The sequence below is a fragment of the Pan paniscus genome, chromosome 8, assembly GCF_029289425.2.
Source record: "Pan paniscus chromosome 8, NHGRI_mPanPan1-v2.0_pri, whole genome shotgun sequence".
NCBI classification, from domain to species: Eukaryota; Metazoa; Chordata; class Mammalia; order Primates; family Hominidae; genus Pan; species Pan paniscus.
In genome coordinates, this window is record NC_073257.2 from 131508875 (window position 1) to 131536781 (window position 27907).

At 50.0% G+C, this 27907-nt stretch overlaps 1 protein-coding gene across 2 annotated transcripts; it reads left to right on the forward strand.

Annotated features, from left to right (window-relative positions):
- Positions 1-902: 902 nt before the first annotated feature.
- Positions 903-27907, forward strand: BAG3 (BAG cochaperone 3). 2 transcript variants are annotated; one of them, XM_034931603.3, is made up of 4 exons: positions 903-1479; positions 19415-19741; positions 21812-22213; positions 26552-27907. In XM_034931603.3, exons 1-4 carry the CDS (start codon positions 1300-1302, stop codon positions 27368-27370), a joined length of 1728 nt encoding a protein of 575 aa, XP_034787494.1. In that variant the 5' UTR covers positions 903-1299; the 3' UTR covers positions 27371-27907. The 2 variants fall into 2 exon arrangements, with proteins under 2 accessions (XP_034787494.1, XP_034787495.1); XM_034931604.3 differs by having other exon boundaries at positions 936-1479; positions 26555-27907.

Genomic DNA, 27907 nt, shown 5'->3' on the forward strand with positions numbered 1-27907 from the left:
CCTTACAAGGAAAGTAATTTTGAAACAACCAATCCAGTCTTGGTTCTTTGTTTCTGCTTTCTTCAGCCCTTCTCTGTCTATAAAACCAACCTCTTCTGCTCAGCTCATGGGAGCACTTATTCTAATTTAATGGAGATGTTGCCCAATTTCTAGAATCACAAATAAGATCTTTAACAATAAAAGTTAAAAAATGAAAATCAACATCAACAACAACAACAAAGATCTTTAAATGTTTTGTAATTTTCTCCTTTGACAGGTTACAAATGCAATTGAATAAACCAAACAAAAAATGTCATGGTTATTCGGTCTTTACTTCCCAAATCAGGGTCAAAATATAAGATAGCAAGAACCAACCTCTACGATAAAAAAGATCCAGACCCAAGAAAATGTGATTTATCTTTAAAGCTGTTCACTGCAACGAAACTTTCTTTTTAGTGTAGGAGACTAAAAGCCATCAGCTGATACAATCTCTTTTTTTCTTGAAGTTTCCAAAGGAAGGCAGGTGAGTTTGCACTGACTTCCATTTTCTCCCTGGCTTCCTTCCGGTGTCAGATGAGAGTCCCCGCGCTCCTCCCGGACAGCCCTCAGGGTCCTCGGCTATCATATATGGGGGAGGAGGTGGAGGTGGGCGAGATGGTTTTGTTTGTACAGGAAGGACGGGCGGCAGGCACGGGGAGCACGGGCTCCGGCCCCGGGAACAGTCACTCGGCGCAAAGGAGAGGGAGAGAGCGAGTATGAAAGCCGAAACCCGCCCGGGGCGCACGGAGGACGGCCCCAGTCCAGCTCGTCCGGCTTCCCACCCGCAGGCGAACCCCGAAGGCGCGCCCGCGCCCGCCCGCGGCGACTCCGGCCCGGGCACGCGCACGAGGCGGAAGGGGGAGGGGTGGGAGGAGGTGGGGGAGGGGCGGGAGGAGGTGGGGGAGGGGCGAGCGGGCCGATGCCCCGCCCCCGCTCCTCAGCCCCGCCCGCCGCGATTATAGCCGATGACTCAGGGCGGAGCTCCGCATCCAACCCCGGGCCGCGGCCAACTTCTCTGGACTGGACCAGAAGTTTCTAGCCGGCCAGTTGCTACCTCCCTTTATCTCCTCCTTCCCCTCTGGCAGCGAGGAGGCTATTTCCAGACCCTTCCACCCCTCTCTGGCCACGTCACCCCCGCCTTTAATTCATAAAGGTGCCCGGCGCCGGCTTCCCGGACACGTCGGCGGCGGAGAGGGGCCCACGGCGGCGGCCCGGCCAGAGACTCGGCGCCCGGAGCCAGCGCCCCGCACCCGCGCCCCAGCGGGCAGACCCCAACCCAGCATGAGCGCCGCCACCCACTCGCCCATGATGCAGGTGGCGTCCGGCAACGGTAACCGCGACCCTTTGCCCCCCGGATGGGAGATCAAGATCGACCCGCAGACCGGCTGGCCCTTCTTTGTGGACCACAACAGCCGCACCACTACGTGGAACGACCCGCGCGTGCCCTCTGAGGGCCCCAAGGTGAGCCGGGCCCGCGGCCCGCCCTGGTCGGTGGCGCCACCTCGACGGCAGGCGGCGGGGAGTGGGCTGGGCCGGGGGGACGCGAGGCGGCGGGGCCCGGGGGTCGGCGAAGGCCCCTCGCGGGCGGACACCGGCTTCGCGCCCCGCCACACACTCCCGCTGCGCCCGGACGAGTCCCCGCTCCGGACCCGCCCTTGACAGGCGTCGGGGCGAAAGGAGGCCCCGGGATTCGGTGGCCCGGGAAGCGACCCCGCAGTGGCTCCGGTGCCGTCCACGGCTCGACTCCAGGGCGGAAGGCCGGGTGTCCGGCGCTGGCCTCGCGCTCTAGGGCTGGGAGAGGGGCGGCCGGCCTGGTCAGCTCCGGAGGCCCCGGCCCACCGCGGCCCCTGCTGCCCGCTCGGCCTCCGGGCCCGGGACCCGCGGCGCACCCTGCTGACCGCGGACTCGAGGGGGACACTCGCAAGCTTGGATGGTGGTTTTGGGGGGAATTTTACCGCTCAACTTCTCCAACTTGGTTGAGGGGTATCTTGGCTACTGTCCCATGTTAGGCACCCAATGACTCTGGAGGCTGGTGTCAAAACATTCATATATATATGTGTGTGTGTGTGTATTTTAAATTAAAATTGTATTATTGTTTGAAAGTGCTTTCAATATGAACGTATCCTAGTATGACTTGTAAAATAAAAAACAGGGTGTGCTTCTCCCCAGCAGTTTCTAGAGATCTAGACTAGAGATCTGAGACTGTCTTACAGTTGGCCATTGCCTTACCACATTGCCTCACACTGGAGAGAAAGAGAATGATACGTGTATATTTATAATGGCATTCGCTTCCTGCCTTGTTATGGTATTAAAATACTGAGGATTTGTTACCAGTACACAAATAACTGACTAATGATACTCTTGTGAATACAGCAGAAGTATGTCTCATTTACATACAGGCAAGGATATATACTTCTTAATCCCCAAGAGCATGAAATTTGAAAACGTAAATTTGGAATGAGTGTGTTAATTTTCAAAAATCAGAGTTAGTTATACTATTCTTTCAATTTTTTATAAATTTGAGCTTTCAGGATAAAAAGTTTTTAAAATAAATATGTTATACTTAAAGCTGAATTGTTAATGCCGTCTGGGCAAGATACAAGCAGCAAAGAGCTGGTAAATTATTTTGAAGATTTAAAAACTCACCAAATTAAAACTGCTTTGTAACCCATTGTTTTAGAAGAAAGACCTGTATTATTTCCCTTCATCTTTATGCACTTTTTGTTTTAACAATATTGATAAAACTCCGGTGCCCAGCAGTGAGACCGTGTACAGGCAGCAGTTTACATTTACGAGAGATTAGTTGTATATTTATTCTTGAAAATTAGTACAAGAGGCTGTAATTAGCTGGGATGGGCACAGTTACATATACCTTTTTGTGTGTCTGTTCCACCCATTTTTGGGTGAAACTGACACTCATTTCAAACCACCTTTCTTAGGAGTCTGTGTGGATGTACATGATCTTTAGTGTGGTTTACAACTATTATTTTGAGGCCTTCTTCCTGTAGACATAGGGACAGTGGTATCTGCTGGCAGCCTTTATTGTGAGTGAAGATCAAGTTTGAACATAAACATTCCCAGCACTTTGTTCTCAGCATGAAACTTACCCAGCAAGTTGAGATCTTCCTGTACCCACCTGGTGCATGGGTTAGGCTGTGATTTCATAAACCTTATTAAAAGAAAAAAAGCAGGTTTAGTTACCATTATTCTTGTCAGCAAATAAAAAGAACTACTAAATCAGAAGTCTGATGCTGGAAAGATTTATTTGAAAATTTCACAGTCAAAATTTTAAAGTTGAAAGGTCCTTGAAGATCTCTTATGTTAGGCTTCTTTATTTTCTGAAACCCAGAGAGTTCAGGTGTGACTTGGAAGGTCATCCAGCTAGTACCAACAACAGGGAGAGAACAAGTGTCAGGAAAGTCCTAGTAAGAGGCAGTGTGTCTCTTCAGAAGTTGGCAGTGAGTGTTTTGGGAAACTGAAGCGTGCAGGCTAGAATACTTGATTATCTTTGTGCCCTCCTGGCCACCAAGTTATTGGGTCACTGACCTCTGTGCTGAGGTTGCTTGGATTTTGATGATGGGACTGATCAACTCAAGAAAAGAGTTCCCTTTACCAAGTGAATGACTTGAGACTTGTCAGCATGGCACCAAAACTTAAGGAGAAAACTAACATTCAGCCCATGGCTGTTTGTGCTTCATTGCTTTCAATCCTGTGCTTTGACACACACAATATCAGGTTGCACTTGTGTGAGTTACACCTTACTGGAGACTAAATGTAGTGGAAAATCCTTGAATATCATTTTGTATTTGAAATTGGCTTCTCAATGCATAATGAGAAAAAGACCCTTGCATAAAACAAAGGGCGATTTTGGAGGAGCTGAGCTGAGGCCCGTCTGAGCATCATCATCTTCAAGAGGAAATGCTGCCAATCAGTAAAAAGCTGTTCATTGAGCATGAGGAGCTCAAGAGACGACCTCTCTTTTGGGGGAGGACTCAGCTTCAGGATGTTTAAAATTTAATCACGTTAGTAAGAAAATGGAAAGAAAAGACTAGACCTTTGTATTTTATTTCGTCTTCTACTGCCGTCTTGCAGTTGATCCTCCGCCCTCTCCTGAAGTAGTTAGGACAACTCCCTGTTTTCACAGAGGGGCAGAGCGAAAGCAAGTATCTTCTGTCATTGCTGAAGCAGGACGGCTCCCGGCAAAGATGTTGGGCTTCATCCAGCCCCATTCTAAGCAGCTGGGCCTCCCCACCTGCAGTCTTCTGGATTTTGATTTTCTGCACACTTGGGCTTCCCACTAATTTGGCAAGTTCATACCAGTCCAGGCCCCTTCCTGGCAGAGGATGGCATTCAGTGCTGGTGCAGCCACTCCTCCAGGCTCCTCCCTGAATAAACAGAGGCCGGATGTTCTGGAGTGCTGTTCCCGCCAGGCCTCCTTGGGATGAGAGGGAGACCTTCCTCCCTCATGGAGCAGGGCCGCTCTAGCTCCATGGATCTTGGGGGTTACCAGCCTGGCAGTCTCCAGGGAGTCCTGTTAAGAACACAGATTGTGGCTGTGTCTCATCGCCTCCCTGCCCCAACCCCATGTTCAAATCTGAATTGCTCAGTGTAGGGCCCAGAAAACTATTAAGTCCAAAAAGCTTTTTTGGTGGTTCTGATTCTGCTGCACTGGCAGTGGGAGCCATGGATGGCCAGTGATCCCATTTTGGGGAGGAGGAGCTGCGGCTTAGTGCCTCCTGAACATCTATCCTGCAGAGCATTTTCCCAAGCCTCCATTTTCCTTCTTGGGGAAACTCCCCAGGTACGCGGGCTTCTGGAGGTGTGAATATGGGGGTGACATGGGAAGCGAGCCGAGACAGCACCTTGCAAAGTCTGGCAGGGTGGCTGGCAGTGCGAGAGTGGGGAGGTGGTCCAGAGATCTTCCTGGACCCCAGGAAGAAGCAAGCCCAGAGCCTTTTCTTTTTGTCTTGCCCATCTGGCAGAATCTCACCATAATCATTTAACAGATTATACTCAGGCACTGTGACAGGGAGATAGAAACATCCTTTCAGATAACACTGGAAATGTTTCGAGTTATGATTGAAGTAGAGAGACCCATTTATTTTGCTTAAGGTTCAGCAGAGCCTCCTGAATTTTCTTAAAGATGAGATCGTTTTGCTCTTTCCAGATCTATTGCAAGCTGTTACGCCTCTTAGCAGAGGCGGAGCACAATCAGGAAATGAGTGGCCGTTCTCTCCTTCGTATTTCCAGCAAGTTGCAGTTGTGGCTGAGCAAGTTCCTGTGCGACTGCATGAAAGTGATTTGTTGGGGGGCAGATGAACAGCATGGCCAGATGCCTTGGAGCCCAGCTCATCCAGGACTTTCATTTTCCCCTCTAAAGAACAGCCTGTGTTGTTCACATGAGAACCGACTGCACCTCCGAGAACATCATTTGTCCCGTTTTGTAGGGTAGATTTACCCTTTATGAGGGTGGAGTCTGTACACAGGACCTGCGGCAGCGTTTGACGTTAGCCAGGGCTGGGAAGGCTTAACTGTTGGATGCTATCAGGGCTGCTTGTGAGTCAGAAAGCTTCATACCACCCATGAGGCTTGCTTAGTGCTGTCCTCGTTTCTGGAATGACACACAGTCACCTTATGTAAACCACTCTACGTGTTTATTACTTTCTATTGACATTTAAAAATGATGTTCTGATGTTTATCATCCAAAGTAGAAAACCATTCATCATCCAGACCTAGTCTTTCTCCTTTAAGTTTTGCTGTTTTAATATTGCTCTTAAATGTTTAAGAGAGCTTACAGAAGAAACTGAAGACAAAGGCCTTGCTTATTAGGATCTTTGAGACCCTCTGGCACTGGCGAACACGAGTGAACCCTGTGTCACACTTGACCGTGTTATTCTCCAGCCCCTCCTGGGTTCCCTTTTGTTGTGAGTCAAGTAGACACCCCTGATCTGCTTCTGCCTCAGAGCATAGACTACTCAGCTGGCCTTCTTTTTTTTTTTTTTTTTTTTTTTTTTGAGACGGAGTCGCACTTTGTCTCCCAGGCTGGGGTGCCGTAGTGCGATCTTGGCTCACTGCAACCTCCGCCTCCTGGGTTCAAGCGATTCTCCTGCCTCAGCCTCCCAAGTAGCTGGGATTATAGGTGAGTGCTACCATGCCCATCAGCCGGCCGTCTGAGGCAGGCTCCAGAGCCCCTCGTTTTGCAGGTGCAGGATTCATCTGTATGCATCATGTGGCACATGTGATACCATGTGAGGTATCTGGTGTTACTAAGTCGTCACGTATTTCGATGAAGGTATCTTTGGGACCTTGGCAGCCTTTTAGGAAGCCAGGCAGCTTGCAAAAGCTTAGGAAGAATTTGGGGGGAGAGGAATGAATGTAGTATTTTTCTGTCTGTCAACACACACATATATATATGTGCCAGATATGAGTGGGTGCTTTTGGTAACCTTATCTCTAAATCCTCACCAGCTCTTTGAACTAGAAACTATGAAGTGTCTTACACATGGGACAGCAGATTTGGAGAGGCAGTGTGCCTGGCCTGTGATAAACAGAAAGACTTCTGTGGCTTTACCCCCATCTGAGTTCCTGAAGGGGTGACAGACAGACTTGCCTTTAGTGGGCCTGGCTGCTTTATACTCCCCAGGCACGGCTGCTTTATACTCCCCAGGCACAGCTTGAGGTGATAAACAGCCCTGAGTCCATCTTTGTACAGTTAATCAGAAATGTTGGCCTGTTTCTTGAACCTGGGTCTGGATTTAGGAGATGGGCCCGACTCTTTACTCACTCCTTTACCCCATCTGAAATTCACTGAGTGCCCACAGTGTGCGAGTCACAGTGTTAAATGCCATATAGAGGACAAGTCTGCCCACTTTGAGACTGTTCTCCACAAAGCATGTCCTGCCTCTCCCTGGTCCGAAGCAGGCTGTCTCTCCTCTGGACCCCATATTATTTTAATTTGAATCTTTTTTCCTAAGCTCTGCACTTTTCTGCTTTGTCTTGGGGTCACACCCCTGTTAGGAGTTCTGGGGCAGAGTCTGTGTGCTTCATCGCTGCCTCTTGATGCCTGGCAGGGTCCACAGGCTCAGAAAAGATCGAACGAGTGACTGTGGAGAAGGGTAGAACATGGGCCTGCCCAGAGCGCGAAGGCAGATACAGAAGAGCTGCCCGTGAAGGATGCAGGTGTGTCCCGGGAAGCCTTCCATTGGTTCCTAAGAACTGCAGAGTTGTCCTGGGCTCCTAAAGGTCCCCAGAGGCCTGCTCCTTTTTGTCACTTTGTGAATGGCCTTCTCTGCACAAAGGACTTCAGTATCGATTCCCTAAGTTCATCCTTACAGGTCTGGAGAAGCTCTTTTTTGTTTCTCCCAATGACACAGCATCTTCCAGCAGGGCTGGAGAGGCTGGGAGCTGGCAGCAGCCAGACCCTACTTCCATAGCTGTGCAGAGAGCAGCCCCTGGCACTGTGAAAAGAGTCTCTTAAAAATTTTTTTTCGTGTGGCTGGCAGCAAGATCAGACACCGTATACGTGAAGGTTCTTATTCACTGTCAATTCAGAAAAGCCTAGAATCGCAGAGTGCCAGCTCTGTGCGTCAGGAGCCTGTAAACAGCTCAGCTGTCCAAGAGCTCCCAGCACAGAGCTGTGCCCCAGTGAACTGGGGAGACTTTTTACGGAAAATTCCTTAGCATTCAATTGGAGAACAAACGTTCGCTGTTTTAAAGTATCTTTCTCAGTGTTTATTAAAGTAGAATTATATATTTTTTTCAGTTATTTAAAAAATTCTTCCTTGACATTGAATGAATGAATAAATGAATGGATGGTTTAAAAATTGAAACAGTGGGAGGATGGGAAGGCCCCTTCATGTGCAGAAGAAAAGCCAGCCCCTTCGCTGGCCCACCCTTTCAGGGTCAGTTCAGACCCCCAGCATCCCAGCGGGGTTAGCACTCCTTCCTGGGTTGGACGGGGTCTTCCCCGGTTCTGACAGCGCTCCATGCCGGGCGTCCCTGCAGTCTTGGGGCTGTGGTGACTCAGAATTAAGCTGAGTGCTCTCACTCTCGTGTGCCCTGCCTGGCTAGCCCGATGACTCAGCATGGAGCGCTGGCTCCCTGACCCAGAGCATACTTGAACTGAATGTTCCAGGTCTGAGCCTCAGCAGAGCGTGGCTGGGCGAAATGGAAGCCTTTCTCTCCTGCTGCCTCTCCTGCTGCATTTTACCCCGGGAGATGAAGGTTTTGGAGACGTTAGTGACACATGGATGTTATCACAGTGTACAGCTGTGACAGGAGTAGCAGAAAGGTTAGCATCTACCTGGCCTTACCATCAGACAAACCTGGGTTCTAGAGATCTTAGGCAAAGCACTTACCCTTCCTGAGCCTCAGTCTCCCGTTGTGTGAAGTGGGCATAGCAACACTTCTGTTAGCAGGGTTGGGAGAATCAAGGAAGATGGTGTGTGGGAGGCGAACGTCCCAAAGCCTGAACTGATGCATGCGTGGAACTCCCGGAAACATATGCAGCCTGCTCTGTGGAGTAGAAGTGTGTTTGTGGATAGGTGTGTGGCCTCTCCACACAGCAGACTGTCCTGGCTGTCCGTGGGCCTTTCAGCTGTCAGAGAGAACTGGGGTCTTGTTTCTTAGAAGCAAGGCCTCCTCTTATTCCCCTTGTACGGAGTGTAGCTGACTCCCCCGACCAGTGTCCAGGTGGCCCTTGGAGCCCTCCCTGGGGCTTCCCGTGCCCCTTGTGAGTGGAGGATGTAAAGGAACAGTAACAGATGAAGCTGCAGGGCCTTTGGGAGCCTTGACCCAGCTGCCAGACCCTGCTCCATGCGTCCATAGATGCATCTCCCCATCCTCTGCCCGAGATAGGCTGGGTCCTTGTTTCCTCCACTGTGCTGTGTAGAGCGCTGGCTTTACTCAGCCTCAGCTCCTCAAGGGGAGGGTCTCCCTCAGCCGTGTCTGTGCAGCCACAAAGTACCAGGCAGGAGCTAGGAGCGCTGCCTGTGAGGGGGGACGTCAGCCCACCTTACTGAGGGGCCGATTACCTGCACAGCTCTTCTGGACCCAGCTCTCAGGGGTGTAAATGTCACCGCAGATGGAAGGAAGGAGGGGTTTTCCAAGTGCCACCACCCTCTTCTGGGGGGTGTGGCTGCTGTGGACCGAATGCTTGAGAAGCCACTGCAGGTGGGAGCAGAGCCCCCCCGGGACTCAGGGGTCTCACCGTCCATCAGAGAGGGTCCCCTTGCCTGCATGGCAGCTGATGAACTGAGGATGTTTTTCTTTTGGAAATTGTATTTTGTACAGAATACACGTCTGCTGATGTCCTGTATACTGAGACCTAACAGGCACTTGTAGGGTCGTGTCTGGAGGATGGACTTGCCAGGTGGCTGACCATTCCATTTAGCATGGAAATGTAGCAGATGAGAGAGGTCCTTTTCCTTGACTCTGTCTAAATTCAGAGTTTGCTTCCTGGGATGGAAATTTCAGATAGTTTCCATCTGTGATTTGTGACTTTGGCTTGATTAAAGCAGGTGGCTCCGCTCTTTTTTTTTTCCCCTGAAGAAGAGGTAGGTAGGTTCTAACATGCCCTGAAGCTAACTGCATGTGACCTTGGGCCACATTCCAGTTCCTACCTCTGCCGCATGGAACCCGTGAGGCAGGCTGCAGGGCTGGGGCTGCAGGGAGGCTGGATGCTGACTCAGGTGCCCCCAGCAGGGGAAATACCAGCAGCTGCGGATGGTGCCTGGCCTGGAGATGGCTGACGTGTGCCCTGGTGAGGGGCCATCGAGGATGTTGAGGAGACGCCAGCAGATGTTCTGCTCCCAGGCGGACCCTTCTGTGCCCCAGCCTGGCCTGGCTTTTCTCTCTAGGCCTCAGGGAGATGTGTCAAGGAACCACAGTCAGTGCAGCTGGGCGCCCTGCTCAGCCAGGAGTTTGTCTGCAGAGCAGGCCTCTTCCCCAGAGCAGCGGCCCAGCCTGTTGGAGAGGCGGGTCTTTTAGGGCTCAGGTCCCTAGAGTTGTCTTTGGCTCTTTGCTTCCAGGCTGTGAAACTTTAGATAAAGTCTTAAGCAGAGAAAGTGACATCCTTGCTAATTAGTCCTCTTAAGACTTTCAGATAAAGGGGCTTCTAACTGTCTTACTACCAACTTGGTGAGACAGACTAAAGAATTAGGCTTTGTTGAACAGGGCGCGGTGGCTCACACCTGTAATCCCAGCACTTTGGGAGGCCGAGGCAGATGGATCACTTGAGCCCGGGAGTTCGAGAGCAGCCTGGGCCCCATAGTGAGACCTTGTCTCTAAAATAAATAGATAAATAAATATTTTTTTAAAAAAAGAATTAGGCTTTGTAAACAGTAAGCCCAACCAGCTAGTGCTGGAGAAAAGCTGAGTCCATCAATAACTATTTGTAGAATAAAGAAGTGCAATTGTGGCTGGGCGTGGTGGCTCACGGCTGTCATCCCAGCACTTTGGGAGGCTGAGGCAGGAAGATCACTTGAGATCAGAAGTTCGAGACCATCCTGGCCAACATGGTGAAACCCCATCTTTACTAAAAATACAAAATTAGCTGGGTGTGGTGGCACATGCCTGTAATCCCAGCTACTCAGGAGGCTGAGGCAGGAGAATCGCTTGAACCCGGGAGGCAGAGGTTGTGGTGAGCCGAGATCATGCCTTTGGACTCCAGTCTGGGCAACAAGAGTGAATCTTCGTCTCAAAAACAAAAACAAAAATTAGCTGGGCGTGGTGGCAGGTGCCTGTAATCCCAGCTACTCGGGAGGCTGAGGCATGAGAATTATTTGAACTCGGGAGGCGGAGGTTGCAGTGAGCTGAGATTGTGCCATTGCACTCTAGCCTGGGCAACAGAGCGAGACTCAGTCTCCAAAAAAAAGAAAGAAAGAAAGAAAAAGAAACCCAATTGTTTAGGGCACAGAGCAGCTCAGAGTTTACAAAGACTTGTACCTTATTTCGTACCTTATTTCACTTAACTCTTGCAAAAACCCCTGGGAAATATGGGGATCTTTACAGCTGGGGAAACAGTAGCAAGGAGTCCTGTCCGTGGTCACACAGCTGGTGAGCATCAAGGAGGGACTGGAACCCAGGGTGGCACCTTGAAGACCTGGGTTCATGCTGGTTCATTCCTGTTTATTTGGACACAGCTGCAGAGAGAAGCAATGTTGGTTTCATCTTCTAAAAAAACTTTTTTTCCCATTGAAAACACATAGGGACAGTCATCTGTTTATCCCAGGATAAAATGTATATATATTTTAGTAACAGGCATATTAGATAAAGCCTCCAGTAGCCTGTGACTTATGATAGTTTATAGAGTATGTGGTTGGCACACACCTCTTATCTTACCAGGAGTCTTTGGACAAAGCCTAACTCCTCAGGTGTGCTGTAAGTGGAATGTGGACTTAGTTTATTATTCAGAATTTTCCCCGACTCTATTATGTGCCCAAAATAGTGCTGGGGGAGTGGGAGAGACCCTGTATTACAATCCAGTGGGGACTGAAGGGATTTTGACTTTGGCTGTAGGGATGTTAATGGCTGTTTATTGTGTATTTCAGTATCAAATGGGCAGTAATACTTAATTCATTCATGCACCCCATCATAGCAAGCAGAGAGCTTCGGTAGGGTGCTGAAGCTCGACTCCAGTTGCACTTTGTTTTTTGTTTTGGTTGTTGTTTTAATTCAGAGCCTCACTCTCTTGCCCAGGCTGGAGTGCAATGGCATGATCTCAGCTCACTGCAACCTCTGCCTCCTGGGTTCAAGCGATTCTCCTGCCTCAGCCTCCCAAGTACCTGGGATTGCAGGCTCCCGCCACCATGCCTAGCTATGTTTTTTTTGTTTTTTTTTTTTGTATTTTTAGTAGAGACAGGGTTTCACCATGTTGACCAAGCTGGTCTTGAACTCCTGACCTCAAGTGATCCGCCCACCTCGGCCTCCCAAAGTCTTGGGATTACAGGTGTAAGCCACCACGCCCAGTTCCAGTTGCACTTTGGAAGAAAGTGTGTTTTGTTTGTTTCCTGCCTGATGGAGGCGAGCCAAGCCACTTAATTTTGATCCAGGCCTTAGCCATATGGGGAGTTCCAGGATTCCTGTGTTCTTGCATCTTTTTTCTTTGTTTTAGAAGTTTTGAAGTGTTCACTTGACCCATGTGAAGGCTCTTCTGGCCTAAAAACCCAGTTAATACAGTCTGTGTCCTACTTAATACCCCAGGCCTGCCAAGTCGGAAGTGCTACGAGACAGCCCTAAGAGTTGCCTTTGTTACTGTTTCTCCTAGTTCAGACCAGAGTGATGGAAGCTGTGGTTTGTAGATGTGGAGCCCACTTTTTAAAGAGCACTGTACTGGCCAGGCGTGGTGGCTCACGCCTGTAATCCCAGCACTTTGGGAGGCCGAGATGGGCAGATCACGAGGTCAGGAGATCGAGACCATCCTGGCCAATATAGTGAAACCCCGTCTCTACTAAAAACACACACAAATTAGCTGGGCATGGTGGCGGGCACCTGTAGTCCCAGCTACTCAGGAGGCTAAGGCAGGAGAATGGCGTGAACGCGGGAGGCGGAGGTTGCAATGAGCCGAGATCACGCCACTGCACTCCAGCCTGGGCGACAGAGTGAGACTCTGTCTCAAAAATAAAAATAAAATAAAGAGCACTGTACCATGGAGCCAAGATTGGGGCTCACAGAAGGTGCCCATTTTCGGGTTTCAGTGACCACTCAGTGTACAGGGAGTCAGTTGTGGGTGGGTCAAGGTAGATTCTTCTCCTTGGCTCTTTCATGAACATGTGCCTGGCGTACGCCTCTCTAGGCAGACACCTCGCAGGTGCCCAAGGGTTGTGGTTCCCACCCTGCTTTTAGGGCACAGGGTTGGGGGTTAGAGGCTTCCTTCTCTTCATTTGTTTTTGGTTTTGTTTTTTTGTTGTTGTTTTTTTAAGACAGAGTCTCACTCTGTCGCCCAGGCTGGAGTGCAGTGCTGCAATCTTGGCTCACTGCAACCTCTCACCCCTGGGTTCAAGCGATTCTCGTGCATCATCAGCTTCCTAAGCAGCTGGGATTATGATGCCCACCACCACGGCCAGCTAATTTTTGTATTTTTAGTAGAGACGGGGTTTTGTCATTTTGGACAGGCTGGTCTCAAACTCCTGGGAATGGATCTGACCTCAGATGATCCACCCGCCTCGGCCTCCCGAAGTGCTGGGATTACAGACATGAACCACCGGACCCGGGCCCTCCTCTTCATCTGGGACATGAAACTTTGGGGTGCTCTGAGTTCCGGCAGTTCTGATATGATTTGAGTGTAGTTAGGAGTAGTCGTTTTTAGATTTCTGTGACATTAACTTTTCCATGTTTGGGGGCTTGTATAGCTGTTGAGAGCTTGAAGGGACTTTGGAAATCAGGCCACGCAGAGTGTCAGAGCTGAAAGGAACTTTCCATCATTGTTCTTCTCACTGCGGACCTTTAGGCTTCCTCACACATCTACGGAATCAGACCTACTTGGGTTGGGCTTAAGAGTCTGCAATGTTTGCGTTTCCTGGGTGCTTCGATACCCCAAGCGCTGGAGAACCACTGCTTTCTAGAACATTTTTGGGCCTCCCCTTCATTTTGCAGCTGAGAAAACTAAAGTTCACAGAGGGCATGTGAGCCACTTCCGTAACACATGTATTTAGGGGCAGAGCCAGCGTTAGGACCAAGTGCAGCCTCTTCCCAGGTCTCCTGCTGTTCCCTCAGCGCCCATGTTGCTGCTAAAAACCACTAGTGCAGTTTAGACCTGCTGTTAAGCAAACGAGCCCAACAGCTCACCAAAGCTCAGAACCTGACCTCAGACTTTCTCTAATCATAATATCTTGTACATAATAGGGCAAATTTTGACTCATCTGGGGTCATTTTTTTCCTGCTTTCTATCTTGGCCATCTCATGGAGTTGTTTGGTGCCCTGAGACATGCCTCAGATTTTTCAGATTTTTAATGCAATGCACAAACAAGGGGGCAGAATTAGCCAATTCATTTTATAAATTAATGTAGTGAGATAAGCAGTGAGAGTCAGGACTGAGCCCCTGGGCTCTTCTTTCCTAATTGGATTTTGTATAATATGTGTTCCTGATGTCTTTAGCCGAGATAAGGATAATGAGCTCTGAGCTGCAGGCGGGCCCTGATGAGGTGGCCATGAGGATCAGCAGTCATCTGCTTGGTCACCGTGGTTGCGTCCCAGTCCCTGTCCCATGATCACACAGAGCTGTCCCCCCAACTTTGAGGAGGCAGATTCCGAGCTCCCGCTTGAATCAGGAAGGGGCACATAGTAAGCCTTATCTGAGAGATGCTGGTATAACCAAGAGGCATTATCTGGATGTGCTTGAACTTGAAAACACTTAGTAGACTGAAGAGACATGTTTTAGTCAGATTCTAGAATTATAAATATTACACATTTTTTCTTTTGATTCTTTTATTTACAAAATATCTCTCTTTGCTAGATTGTGTTGAAAACACCATAGAAGGGAGAAAGGGCAATTTAACTCTTCCAGGCGGTGTTTTTTGTGTGTGTGTGTGAGTTTTTTGGCAGAGTTTCACTCTTGTAGCCCAGGCTAGAGTGCAATGGTGTGATCTTAGCTCACTGCAACCTCTGCCTCCAGCTTCAAGCGATTCTCCTGCCTCAGCCTCCCGAGTAGCTGGGATTACAGGCACCCGCCACCACACACAGCTAATTTTTGTTGTGTGTGTGTATATATATATATATATATATATATTTTTTTTTTTTTTTTTTTTTTTTTTAGATGGAGTCTTGCTCTGTCGCCCAGGCTGGAGTGCAGTGGTGCGATCTCGGCTCACTGCAAGCTCCACCTCCCGGGTTCACGCCATTCTCCTGCTTCAGCCTCCCGAGTAGCTGGGACTACAGGTGCCTGCCACCATGCCCAGCTAATTTTTTTTTTGTATTTTTAGTAGAGATGGGGTTTCACCGTGTTAGCCAGGATGGTCTCGATCTCCTGACCTCGTGATCCACCCACCTCAGCCTGCCAAAGTGCTGGGATTACAGGTGTGAGCCACCGCGCCCAGCCTAATTTTTGTATTTTTTTTAGTGAAGATGGGGTTTCACCACGTTGGCCAGGCTGGTCTTGAACTCCTGACCTCAGGCGATCCACCCTCCTCGGCCTCCCAAAGTGCTGAGATGACAAGTGTGAGCCACCGCGCCTGGCCCAGGTGGTGTTTTTTACTTAGTAAAAGCCGAAGCATTTGCTGTTGTGACCCTAATGATAGTGGATGGGAACATTAGAATGTGGCATCAGCATTCCCGGCATAGACCTCATTACGGGTGGGAGTTTCATTTTTCGTTGAAATTATTCATTCATGTAGAAGTGTTTAATTGCCTATTTTGTGAAATTCATGTTTTTTTTATTTAAAGCAATTTTTTTTGTTTGTTTGTTTTTTTAAACAAAACCCCACCAGAGTAGAAGGGGAGCCTGGAACATCTTTTAGATGCAATGCTCACAAGGAGACACTTGGTTTTTTATTAAATGGCAAAAATGGGTCATTAATTCACCCAAGCCCAGGAATACAGACCTTGGGACTGTTGGAGAAGCAGCCAGGCCGCCCTTGCCTGTCCTGACCGTCTCTGCTTTCCAGCTGTGCCGGCAGGCTTGGCCTGTTCAGTGGACCTCACGCACGGTGGAGACCTTTCCCCTTCCCCCACATGCCTCTCATTTTTCTGGGTGCCCTTTACCCTCCAGGCCCTCTGCCCTGCTTTGTGCTCATCTCCTCCTCCCTGACGTCCTTCCTCACTTCCCAGCATGTCCTGGCTTCTCCTTTCCAGTCCCTCTGTCTTGCTGAGGCATCTCCTGTGATGGTTGGAACACTCAGAAGGGTGGACCTCAGCCCCCACTTCCAGCCTGGCCTGGTCTCTAGCCTCATCTCCCTCAGCTCAGCACTGACCCCCAAGCCTGCCCCTTGCCACTGCTTCCCACCACTCTTCTGACACCACTGCCCCTGCCTGCAGTGACCACATTCCTTCCCCGTGGACCAAGCCATGTCTCTGGAAAGGTTGAATATTGGCTCCAGCAAGCAGTCTCTGCTGTCACAGTCTTGTGTGCAGACAGAGTTGTTTTTCCTTCCTCCCTCTCTCTCCTGTCTTATTCCCCTTCTCTTTTTCAATGGAGGCACAAAATGTGCTCAGCGAGATGCACGAGGTGCTCAGCTCGTGGCTGGCTCAAGGGCCTTCTGGATCCAGGGGCTTCCCCCAGGAGGAGCTGCATCTCCTCAAGGCCTGTCTGAGGACTCCAGGCCCTGGAAGGGTCTGGCTATAAGGGGTTGGGATCAGCAGCTCTCCCAGTTAAAACCGGAGAGTGTGGGTGGGATGTGGCAGAGTGGGCAGTGTGGGGGTTTGATGGAGTTTTACACAGCCATACACCCATTTACCACTGCCCAGAAAAAGAGAATATTCCCATCACCTCAGAAAGCTCTTTCGAGACCCTTCCCAGCCACTACCATCTCCTCCAGAAGTGACCACCATTCTGCTTTCTAGCACCATCGATTCACTTTGTACTTCACTTTTTCTTTTTTTTCTTCTTTTTGAGACAAAGTCTTGCTCTATTGCCCAGGCTGGAGTACAGTGGCATGATCTCAGCTCACTGCCACCTCTGCCTCCGGGGTCCAGGTGATTATCCTGCCTCAGCCTCCTGAATAGCAGGGACTACAGGTGCCCCCCACCATGCCCAGCTAATCTTTGTATTTTTAGTAGAGATGGGGTTTCACCATGTTGGTTAGGCTGGTCTTGAACTCCTGACCTCAGGTGATCTGCCCGCCTTAGCCTCCCAAAGTGCTGGTATTACAGGCTTGAGCCACCGTGCCTGGCCCTATCCTTCACTTTTGATTCCTTTGACACTTTGGAGTCTGAAAAGCATAATTTTGTGCGTATTTAGGGAGAAACTCACATTTATTGCCAGTCTTCCGGGCATCCCTCTTGATATGCCCTTATAAAACCTCACAACATTTCTCCAGGGCAGGTGTTGGCTAGCTCCATTTTTTAGAAAAGGAAGCGAAGGCTTACAGAGGTAAGAGAATTACCCAAGCTCACAGAACTGTTAGAAATAGAGGTACGAATCACACTTAGACCCTACCTAGGGTGGCGTCTACCCTGGAAGAGCCTGTGCCTTTCCCCATCCCTCAGGGCCTCCGTGCTTTCCAAGTAATTCTGCTTCTTGTTTGTTTCCTGCCCCCTTAGCCCATCTTGTAAGCCCCTGTTGGCAGGGAGTGCCCCTTGCTGGTTTGGTAACCCCATAGGACTCCTCAGCGGGTGGCAGGATGTTCCCCCAGGTGGTGGATGAGGGTTTGCTCACTGCCGGGCCCTGCTGTGTGGAGTGTGCAGATGGTTGAGGCTTTTGTGCGTGGCTGGGAAGAAACAATGAGCCCCTGGGCAGCCAGCAAAAATGACACTGCAGGACTAATGCAGGCCCCGATTTCGGCTGGAAGGAGGAGGACCTCAGTGAGTGGACAGAATGCCCACAGGCACGTTATGACTCAACACTGAGTAGCAGAGGGTTTCTTCAGCGCCTCTTGCTGGCTCCCTGTCAGGGCCGTCTCACGGCAGGAATTCAGCTCTGAATGTGAGGCCTGGACCTGCTCCTGCTCTTGGGTGACCTGAGAGTTAAGCAGGCTAATGTAATGCCGCCGCCCTGAGCACGTGGCTGTTCTAATCTGAGAATGCCTGTCTGCCCATGTCCCCAAGGACACAGTGACACCCATGCCTTTCCTGTGTGCTGGAGGCCCTCCAAGGGCAGGGTCTCAGCAGGAGGGAGGCAGTTGATGGGCCTGAAAGGGCTAAACCAGGGTCAGCCACCTGGTGCCCACGCCTGCACACAAATAGAAACATCACAGAATTAATGGTCTGTTCTCTCAAAGTGCAGAGCAGCCCTCAGTATCTGTTCTTACTTTTGATTGATTCCGCAGCAGTAGAGATTGTCCCCTGCAAGCTCATAGATTGTTAGCCTTTGGCGTTTGTTTGCCGTGCAGACAGCTGCCTCCGTCAGGAAAGATCACTCCCCTTCTTAAGAGTTGCCTTACACAGATATATGCAAATGACACTTATCAGTAGCTCCCCTCCTGGGAAAGGACCCTCAGTGCTCGGGGACTGTTAGGACTTCTGTTGTGCAGCCCAGCTTGCTGAGAGATGGCATTGCCCAGTGAGTGACTGGCCAGCCTTGTTTTCTGAAATAAGATCTTTCCTGTGGTACATCTGGAACTTGGCCTTCTCAAGGGTCCCAAAATAGCCAGGCCACTGAAGGGAGAACTTCAAGAGAGGACATAAGAGAAGGACCCCAACTGCTCCTTGCCCAAGCAGGCTCTGTTGCGTTGAAGAAAAAGTTCTTCAGTGATACTTGTTAAAGCACAGTCAGGAAGATTTATTCGGGGCCATCAAGATAGGCACAGGGACCACGGCAGTAGGGTCTTGCAGTCATGGGTAGAGACTGGGCACAACTTCAAATACAACACGGGCGAGTGGGAATTTATAGTCAAGGAGCAGTGTGGATGGAAAATTAGAAGAGGAAACATCAGGGCTAAGGGTGTTTCTGGCTATGCTGACCAAACAGGATTCTTGCCGAAGACAGGCCAGGGTGATTAGACAGCACCTGGAGGCTGTGGAAGCTGATCAGATAGTGAGGCTGGGGGGTGGTTTCTGGCTAAACTGACTTAGCAGTGTCTTTTGCTAAAACTTGACTTTACAAGGAAGTGCACAGATGGGCCTAGGAGATGCTTCGGAAGCCTAAGGTTTGGTCAAGCAGAGAATCTTTGTCACTTGGCATCGTTAGGCGACACAGTTAACCCTGGGTGCTCCTCTCTCCCTATGCTGCCTCTGCATCCCTGTCCTTCCCCTTCCTGCAAATTGTTCTAACAATACTCCTGAGGAGGCAGCCCTCGCTCCCCAGCCCACTTCTCTGTAAAGATTCCCAAACTGTGTCCTGTGTTTGGGCCCAGTACAAGCTCTATATTGCTGGGAAATGTGAGGGCCTTTTTGGAAACAGAGACGCTTGCTGTAATGTAGAAGTTGGAGCTGACCCCTGCTCCTGGAGCTCATCTTCTGATTCGGGTCTCTGAAAATGCGGGCGTGGACAGCTCTCCTACACGCACCGCTTCCCTCAGTCACCCAGAAAAGAAACCTGTCTTACCAGTTTGGAGAACTGGGACCTTTCCTTTGCTTAACAGATACTTTTGGCTTTCTCCTGATGCCCCTAATTCCTAAACTGTTGGCCAAATAGCAACCTCTATGGGGTGGGGGATTTGGAGGGTACAGGGCTGGGAGCTGGCTGACGCTTTGAGGCCCAAGTCACTTGGGAAGATCACAATGCCAAGCGCCACAGTGTTTCCTCTGCCAGGAGGGTTCACTTCCCAGTTCCTAACCAGCCTGTGTTTCTCCACTTTTTATTTCAGGAGACTCCATCCTCTGCCAATGGCCCTTCCCGGGAGGGCTCTAGGCTGCCGCCTGCTAGGGAAGGCCACCCTGTGTACCCCCAGCTCCGACCAGGCTACATTCCCATTCCTGTGCTCCATGAAGGCGCTGAGAACCGGCAGGTGCACCCTTTCCATGTCTATCCCCAGCCTGGGATGCAGCGATTCCGAACTGAGGCGGCAGCAGCGGCTCCTCAGAGGTCCCAGTCACCTCTGCGGGGCATGCCAGAAACCACTCAGCCAGATAAACAGTGTGGACAGGTGGCAGCGGCGGCGGCAGCCCAGCCCCCAGCCTCCCACGGACCTGAGGTAAGGAGAGGCCAGGCTCACCAGCCTGCTGGGGAGCAAGCCGCTGTGCTTCCCAGGCCGGGCCCATCCCCCGAGGACAGTGCCCTGGGCCAGGCACCTGTTCACATGCAGGGCATCTGGGTCTAGCCTGCAGCATCAGAGGTCACCCAGCAAAGACAGGGTGATGGCCCCACATCATCCCCCAGCATCTCATAGGGCTGTTCTTCAGTGGGGCAGGGCAGGAATCATGTGGCTTCTTTTTGTAGCTAAGGAACGGCTCGGAAGGGCACACCGCAGCCTGCCTGCTCCAGATGCACACAGGTGGAGGGAGCAGAGCTGGGACCGGAAGCCTGGCCTGCCTTCTGGCGCCTAATTTCCATGCTCCTTATTCACACTGGGCTTTCTATTCAGAAGCACAGAGATAGCTGTGCATTATTTTGTTCAGTTCAATGCTTATGGATAAATCTTAACCGCTTGTGGAGCTATGTTGACAGGAAAATGAGACCCCATGCCTGCCCTCACCGTGCACCACAGTTTCAAAAGAAATAAGGAGTCAGGAAGGCAGCTGCTTTAAGACAGCATTTTAATCCTGAAGCCAAACATCTCAGGGATATGTCAATGGATTCTGTGCATTAATAGCTAAAAAATAGTTCTTAATCTGGTTCTTAGCTGAGATTTGAGGCATTCCTAGTAGGATTCCTGAGCAGTAAGTCCTCTCATTTTCCTGTCTGCACATCATCCTGTGGTGTGTGCCAGCGTTGTTCCTGGGCACAAACTCCCGTGTCCTATCTGCACCCTGAGTCATGCTTGCCTCTCAGCTCCGTCTGAATCTGTTCAGCTTCACACCTGCTTGAGAGTGAAAAGTTACAGTTAATGTGGGATACCTTTTTTCTTTTCTTAAAGAGGTAGTACCTGGCTGAGGCAGGTGGATCACTTGAGGCCAGGAATTCAAGACCAGCCTGGCTATAACACGGTGAAACCCCATCTCTACAAAAAATACAAAAATTATTCGGGCATGGTGGCACATTCCTGTAATCCCAGCTACTCAGGAGGCTGAGGCAGGAGAATTGCTTAAACCCAGGAGGCAGAGGTTGCAGTGAGCCGAGATCGCACCACTGCACTCCAGCCTAGGTGATAGAGCGAGACTGTCTCAAAAATAAAAAAATAAGTAATGCCTACATTTATAATGGTTTTGCTGCAGGAAATCAAAGTGACACATAAATGCGAGACATCTTCACAAATTTAGGCTAACAAGGCACTTAGAAGAGGAAATGCTCTCAATTTCGAGGTGAATAGAAGGTGGCCCAGCAGGGCAAGGTGCTTGACCTGCCTTGGGCCACACGGGATGCTGGCAGCTCCCAGTTGCTCAGCCGAGTTCTCTGTAGATTGGCAGAGAAAGGGTAGTGGGGACAACACATCCCTTGTATGAGCGCTTCCTGTGTGCTGGCCTGGGGCTGAGGCACATGCCCAGGTGACTGACCTCATCTTCAGAGCAGCCCAGTGAGGGAGGGGCACTCTTCCTATATTTTGAATGAAGCTTAGAAAATGATTGAATTACTAGGAATTTGAACATAGGCCCCTTGATTCCAAAGCCTTCAGTCTTTGTTGTGTGTGTGTGTGTTTTGTTTTGTTTTGCTTTGTTTGAGGTGGAGTCTGTCTCTGTTGCCCAGACTGGAGTGCAGTGGTGTGATCTCAGCTCACTGCAACCTCTGCCTCCTAGGTTCAAGCAATTCCCCTGCCTCAGCCTCCTGAGTAGCTGGCACTACAGGCATGCGCCACCACACCCAGCTAATTTTTGTATTTTTAGTAGAGATGGGGTTTCACCATGTTGGCCAGGCTGCTCTTGAACTCCTGACCTCAGGTGGTCCGCTCACCTAGGCCTCCCAAAGTGCTGGGATTACAGGTGTGAGCCACCGCGCCCAGCCCCAGAGCTCTCAGTCTTAACTGCACATTTTGAAAACTGAAAATTACAGATAGGAGGTCTTACAATATGGATTGCCCTGAGGAGGTGCACAGCAGAAGGCATGGTCAGGATGCCAAGCCAGGGGAGTCATTTGTGGGGTCATGCCCTCTACCCTGTGTCTCTTGCAGCGGTCCCAGTCTCCAGCTGCCTCCGACTGCTCATCCTCATCCTCCTCGGCCAGCCTGCCTTCCTCCGGCAGGAGCAGCCTGGGCAGTCACCAGCTCCCGCGGGGGTACATCTCCATTCCGGTGATACACGAGCAGAACGTTACCCGGCCAGCAGCCCAGCCCTCCTTCCACCAAGCCCAGAAGACGCACTACCCAGCGCAGCAGGGGGAGTACCAGACCCACCAGCCTGTGTACCACAAGATCCAGGGGGATGACTGGGAGCCCCGGCCCCTGCGGGCGGCATCCCCGTTCAGGTCATCTGTCCAGGGTGCATCGAGCCGGGAGGGCTCACCAGCCAGGAGCAGCACGCCACTCCACTCCCCCTCGCCCATCCGTGTGCACACCGTGGTCGACAGGCCTCAGGTACGGGAAGTTAGTCGTCAGCAGACTGGTTATGGTGGTATGTCTCCAGGGGTGCAGGAGCTCTGTGGGTGCCCTGGGTTCCCCCTTCATCCCTGCCTATTTAACATGCGTGTACCTAGAGGCAAGTGAGATTCGAGAAATTGCTAGGTATTAACAGAAATGCAGGACAGTTGCTCAGGCTGTGAACCCTCCACACTCTGCAGCTTTTGCTGGGCTGATCATTGTGCATTGCGGCTGACTTAGAGCAGACGAAACAGCTTGGCAGAACTTACATACCTGGGACCAGCTCCCTTAGTGTCCACCACACCCTTTCAGGGCTCTTCACACCCGCATCCACACCGCAGCCACAGCCTCATCTTGGGTGTAGGCAGTGTGTCACCTTCCGCTCAGTTACCCACTCCACTCTGTAGGCCCATTCTGCTCATTCCCACCCCTGTGCCTTTGCCCATGCTGAACCCGCTCCCTGAAATGCCCACACAGTATAGGTTCTCCCTGTCCTCTGAGGGACGAGCCAGTCTTGTCTCCTCCATGAAGCCTACTCATCCTTCTCATCTCATGATGCCTCATATGAGTCCCTTAATGAGAACTCCCAACTTGTATGAGTTCAACATGTCATTATTCGGGGCATTTCAGAAGTGTTCATTTTATCTCTTCAGCTTAGGGCTGAGCCTGACCACAGGGCCCATGTCTTAACCCCCCTCCTCCCTTTGTAATCAGGTACCATGTGGTCTGGCTGAGGCATCAGCCAGCTATGGCGGATTGGAAGCCGTGCTGGCCTGGGGAAGGTTGTAGGCAGGGGTCTGGTTATCTTCCAGTGGAGACACAAGGTGCAGGTTCCTGGAAGAGGATGTCATTTAGTTGAAGCAGCTCGCAGCTTAGCAGCAGGACAGTCAGCAGCCCTGGGCCCCCTGTGGCTGCAACTTGAGCAGCTGAATGCTACAGTTTTTAAAAAGGAAAGCCCCCCGTGAACAAATGTGGGATATTCTTTCATTACAAATGGTCACACTGGCCAGGGTCCTGGAATAGAGCACCCTCATCTTAAAATGTTGTTTTATTTGGAAATAATTTCAATCTCATAGAAGAGTTGTGTGAATCATACAGAGTCCCACATATACTTCATCCAGTTCACTGTTTGTCAATATGTCTGCATTCGCCTTGTCATTTCTTCTCTCGTATATTATTGATGTGTTTTAACTGTTTGAAAATTAATTGCAGACATCATGTCCCTTTTCCCCTGAATAGCAAATATTTTCCTAAGAGGAAGACATTTTCGTTCATAACCATGGTAGACTTACCAGATTCGGGAAATTTGACATTCTTACAACATTATTATCCAGTACACAGCCCATTTTTGAATCTTTTTTATAGCAGTTTGCCCCCACTTCCAGGATGTCTTCCAGGACTGAAACAAGGATCATGAGCACCGCATTTAGATGCAACTTCTCTTCAGTCTTCCCTCAGCCTTTCTTTGCTTTCATGGCCTTGACGTTTTTGAAGAGCACAGGCTGTGGAACACCCTTTCTAAAGTGTTTCTAAAGTCACTTCTTACACAGCCATCGCTGTTAGAACCTAGGAGGGGTGCGTGGTTGGGTTGTGAGTGGTAAGGGCCAAAGTTGCGAATGTCTGCATTGGCGAAAGAGATTTGATGGGAAAGGAGGTTGCTGGAGTGTAGACAGCTACATCGATCCATACTTGGGTTCAGCAATCCTAGGAGGGTCCCATTTGTAGAGAGAGGGATATTTTCTCCACATCATTCCCATGTGTTTCTCATCATCAGTGAAATGATATTTCATCCTGTTCTTACCATTAACCGTGTTTGTGGTGACCTCCCTTTTAGAGCTGATTCAAAGTTCCCTTTTGGGAGGCTTTCCAGGATTTCACGAAACTGAACGTTATAGTGGAATTGAGTGTTTTAAGCTGGGAATAGTTTAGAAATAATATAGTCCAGTTATTTCCCAGTTGATGAAATTAGGGTGAGATTTTAAAAGAAGTGTTAGATATTCACTTACATGAATAAGAGCCAAGATAAGGCCAAGCGCAGTGGCTCACGCCTGTAATCCTGTAATCCTAGCACTTTGGGAGGCCGAGGTGGGGTTATCACTTAAGGTCAGGAGTTCAAGACTAGCCTGGCCAACATGGTGAAACCCCATCTCTACTAAAAATACAAAAAAAAAAGTTAACCAGGCATGTTGGTGGGCGCCTGTAATCCCAGCTACTCGGGAGGCTGGGGTGGGAGGATTGCTTGAACTCGGGAGGCAGAGGTTGCAGTGAACTGAGATCACACCACTGCACACTCCAGCCTGGGTGACAGAGCGAGGCTCCGTCTCAAAAAAAAAAAACAAAAACAAAAAGCGTCAAGATATTTTTGCTTTGAGCATAGCTCATTTAAAAATATATGGCTTACTAGGCGTGGTGGCTCACACCTATAATCCTAGCACTTTGGGAAGCCGAGGTGGGCAGATTGCTTGAGCTTAGAAATTCAAGACCAGCCTGGGCAGCATGGTGAAACCCTGTCTCTACAAAAACATAGAAAAATTAGCCAGGCACGATGGTATGTGCCTGTAGTTGCAACTAATCATGAAGCTAAGGTGAGAGGATCACTTGAGGCCAGAAGGTTGAGGCTGCAGTGAGCTGTGATAGCCCCGCTGCACTCCAGCCTGGGCAACAGAGTGAGACCCTGTCCCCCACAAAAATCTATATATCTATATGGCTGTAGTTTATAGTCACAGGAAAACCTGTGCAGCCAGAGGTTAGCACAGAGGCGCTGTGTCATTGCTGAATGTTAGGCTACAGTACAGCTATCCTGAAGCAAAATTGTTCTGGAGTTAACCATTTAGAGCATCTTGGCTAATCCTAAAAAAATACATTGGTCTGGGCAGAAACTACTAGGCTGTCACGGTTTTAAAAAAAGAAGATCATATCTTTTCTAAAACAGGAGACAAGAAGATCACACCGTGAGCAGACTGTCTGCACAGTGTAAGGAAGAAGGACCAGAGGCAGCGACTCCAAGGCTGCAACACCTGAGAGCTGGAGTCACTCAGGACTCTGCTCTGAGTCAGCCCAGTTCAGCAGTCAGCATGAGTTTTTGCTATTTTTCTCCTTCTTTCCTTCCTTCCTTCCCTCCTTCCCTCCCTCCCTCCCCCTCCCTTCCCCCTTCCCCTCTTCCCTGCTTCCTTCCCCCTTCCCCCTTCCCTCCTTCCTTCCTTCCCCCTTGCCCCCTTCCCCCTTCCTTCCTTCCTTTCCCCCTTCTCCCCTTCCTTCCTTCCTCCCTTCCCCCTTTACCCCTTCCCTTCTTCCTTCCTCCCTTCCCCCTTTACCCCTTCCCTCCTTCCTTCCTTCCCCCTTCCCCCTTCCCCCCTTCCTCCTTCCTTCCTTCCTTTCCCCCTTCTCCCCTTCCTTCCTTCCTTTCCCCTTCCCCTTTTCCCCCCTTCCCCCCTTCCTTCCTTCCTTCCTTCCTTCCTTCCTTCCTTCCTTCCTTCCTCCCTCCCTCCCTCCCTTCCTTCTTTGAGACAGGATCTCGCTCTGTCACTCAGGCTGGAGTGCAATGACATAATCGTGGCTCACTACAGCCTTGGATTCCTGGGCTCAAGCGATTCTTCCGCCTCAGCCTTCTGAGTAGCTGGGACTACGAGTGCAAGCTCCCACACCTGGCTAATTTTTAAAGATTTTTTGTAGGGTTGGGGTCTTACTATATTGCCCAGGTTAGCTATTTTCATTTTTGAAAATTTTATTGGGTTTCTTTTCATTGCCATTAAGAATACCATCTACAGAGAAATTCAGTGAGAGGTAACAGACAAATAGCCTGGGGTGATCAATGGAAGCCTGACTAATGATTTGGTTACATACATGATTAATACCATGTTTTTATTTTGTAACAGCCATTGATTGACTTTGAAAATCTTTTATACTATTAAACTTTTTTTTTTTTTTTTTTTTTTTGAGACGGAGTCTCGCTCTGTCGCCCAGGCTGGAGTGCAGTGGTGCGATCTCGGCTCACTGCAAGCTCCGCCTCCCGGGTTCACGCCATTCTCCTGCCTCAGCCTCCCGAGTAGCTGGGACTACAGGCGCCCGCTACCACGCCCGGCTAATTTTTTGTATTTTTAGTAGAGACGGGGTTTCACCGTGTTAGCCAGGATGGTCTCGATCTCCTGACCTCGTGATCCGCCCGCCTCGGCCTCCCAAAGTGCTGGGATTACAGGCGTGAGCCACCGCGCCCGGCCTATTAAACTTTTTTTAAAAAGCCATTTCTCAGTTTTCTTTCTAATCTGTACTAGCTACAAACAATTTCTGTGACTTTCAGTCAGTTATTAAAAATATCTTTTTGTGTCCTTTTTTCAGCAGCCCATGACCCATCGAGAAACTGCACCTGTTCCCCAGCCTGAAAACAAACCAGAAAGTAAGCCAGGCCCAGTTGGACCAGAACTCCCTCCTGGACACGTCCCAATTCAAGTGATCCGCAAAGAGGTGGATTCTAAACCTGTTTCCCAGAAGCCCCCACCTCCCTCTGAGAAGGTAGAGGTGAAAGTTCCCCCTGCTCCAGTTCCTTGTCCTCCTCCCAGCCCTGGCCCTTCTGCTGTCCCCTCTTCCCCCAAGAGTGTGGCTACAGAAGAGAGGGCAGCCCCCAGCACTGCCCCTGCAGAAGCTACACCTCCAAAACCAGGAGAAGCTGAGGCTCCCCCAAAACATCCAGGAGTGCTGAAAGTGGAAGCCATCCTGGAGAAGGTGCAGGGGCTGGAGCAGGCTGTAGACAACTTTGAAGGCAAGAAGACTGACAAAAAGTACCTGATGATCGAAGAGTATTTGACCAAAGAGCTGCTGGCCCTGGATTCAGTGGACCCCGAGGGACGAGCCGATGTGCGTCAGGCCAGGAGAGACGGTGTCAGGAAGGTTCAGACCATCTTGGAAAAACTTGAACAGAAAGCCATTGATGTCCCAGGTCAAGTCCAGGTCTATGAACTCCAGCCCAGCAACCTTGAAGCAGATCAGCCACTGCAGGCAATCATGGAGATGAGTGCCGTGGCAGCAGACAAGGGCAAGAAAAATGCTGGAAATGCAGAAGATCCCCACACAGAAACCCAGCAGCCAGAAGCCATAGCAGCAGCGACTTCAAACCCCAGCAGCACGACAGACACCCCTGGTAACCCAACAGCACCGTAGCCTCTGCCCCGTAAAAATCAGACTCGGAACCGATGTGTGCTTTAGGGAATTTTAAGTTGCATGCATTTCAGAGACTTTAAGTCAGTTGGTTTTTATTAGCTGCTTGGTATGCAGTAACTTGGGTGGAGGCAAAACACTAATAAAAGGGCTAAAAAGGAAAATGATGCTTTTCTTCTATATTCTTACTCTGTACAAATAAAGAAGTTGCTTGTTGTTTCAGAAGTTTAACCCCGTTGCTTGTTGTTCTGTAGCCCTGTCTACTTGGGCACCCCCACCACCTGTTAGCTGTGGTTGTGCGCTGTCTTTTGTAGCTCTGGACTGGAGGGGTAGATGGGGAGTCAATTACCCATCACATAAATATGAAACATTTATCAGAAATGTTGCCATTTTAATGAGATGATTTCCTTCATCTCATAATTAAAATACCTGACTTCAGAGAGAGTAAAATGTGCCAGGAGCCATAGGAATATCTGTATGTTGGATGACTTTAATGCTACATTTTAAAAAAAGAAAATAAAGTAATAATATAACTCAAAA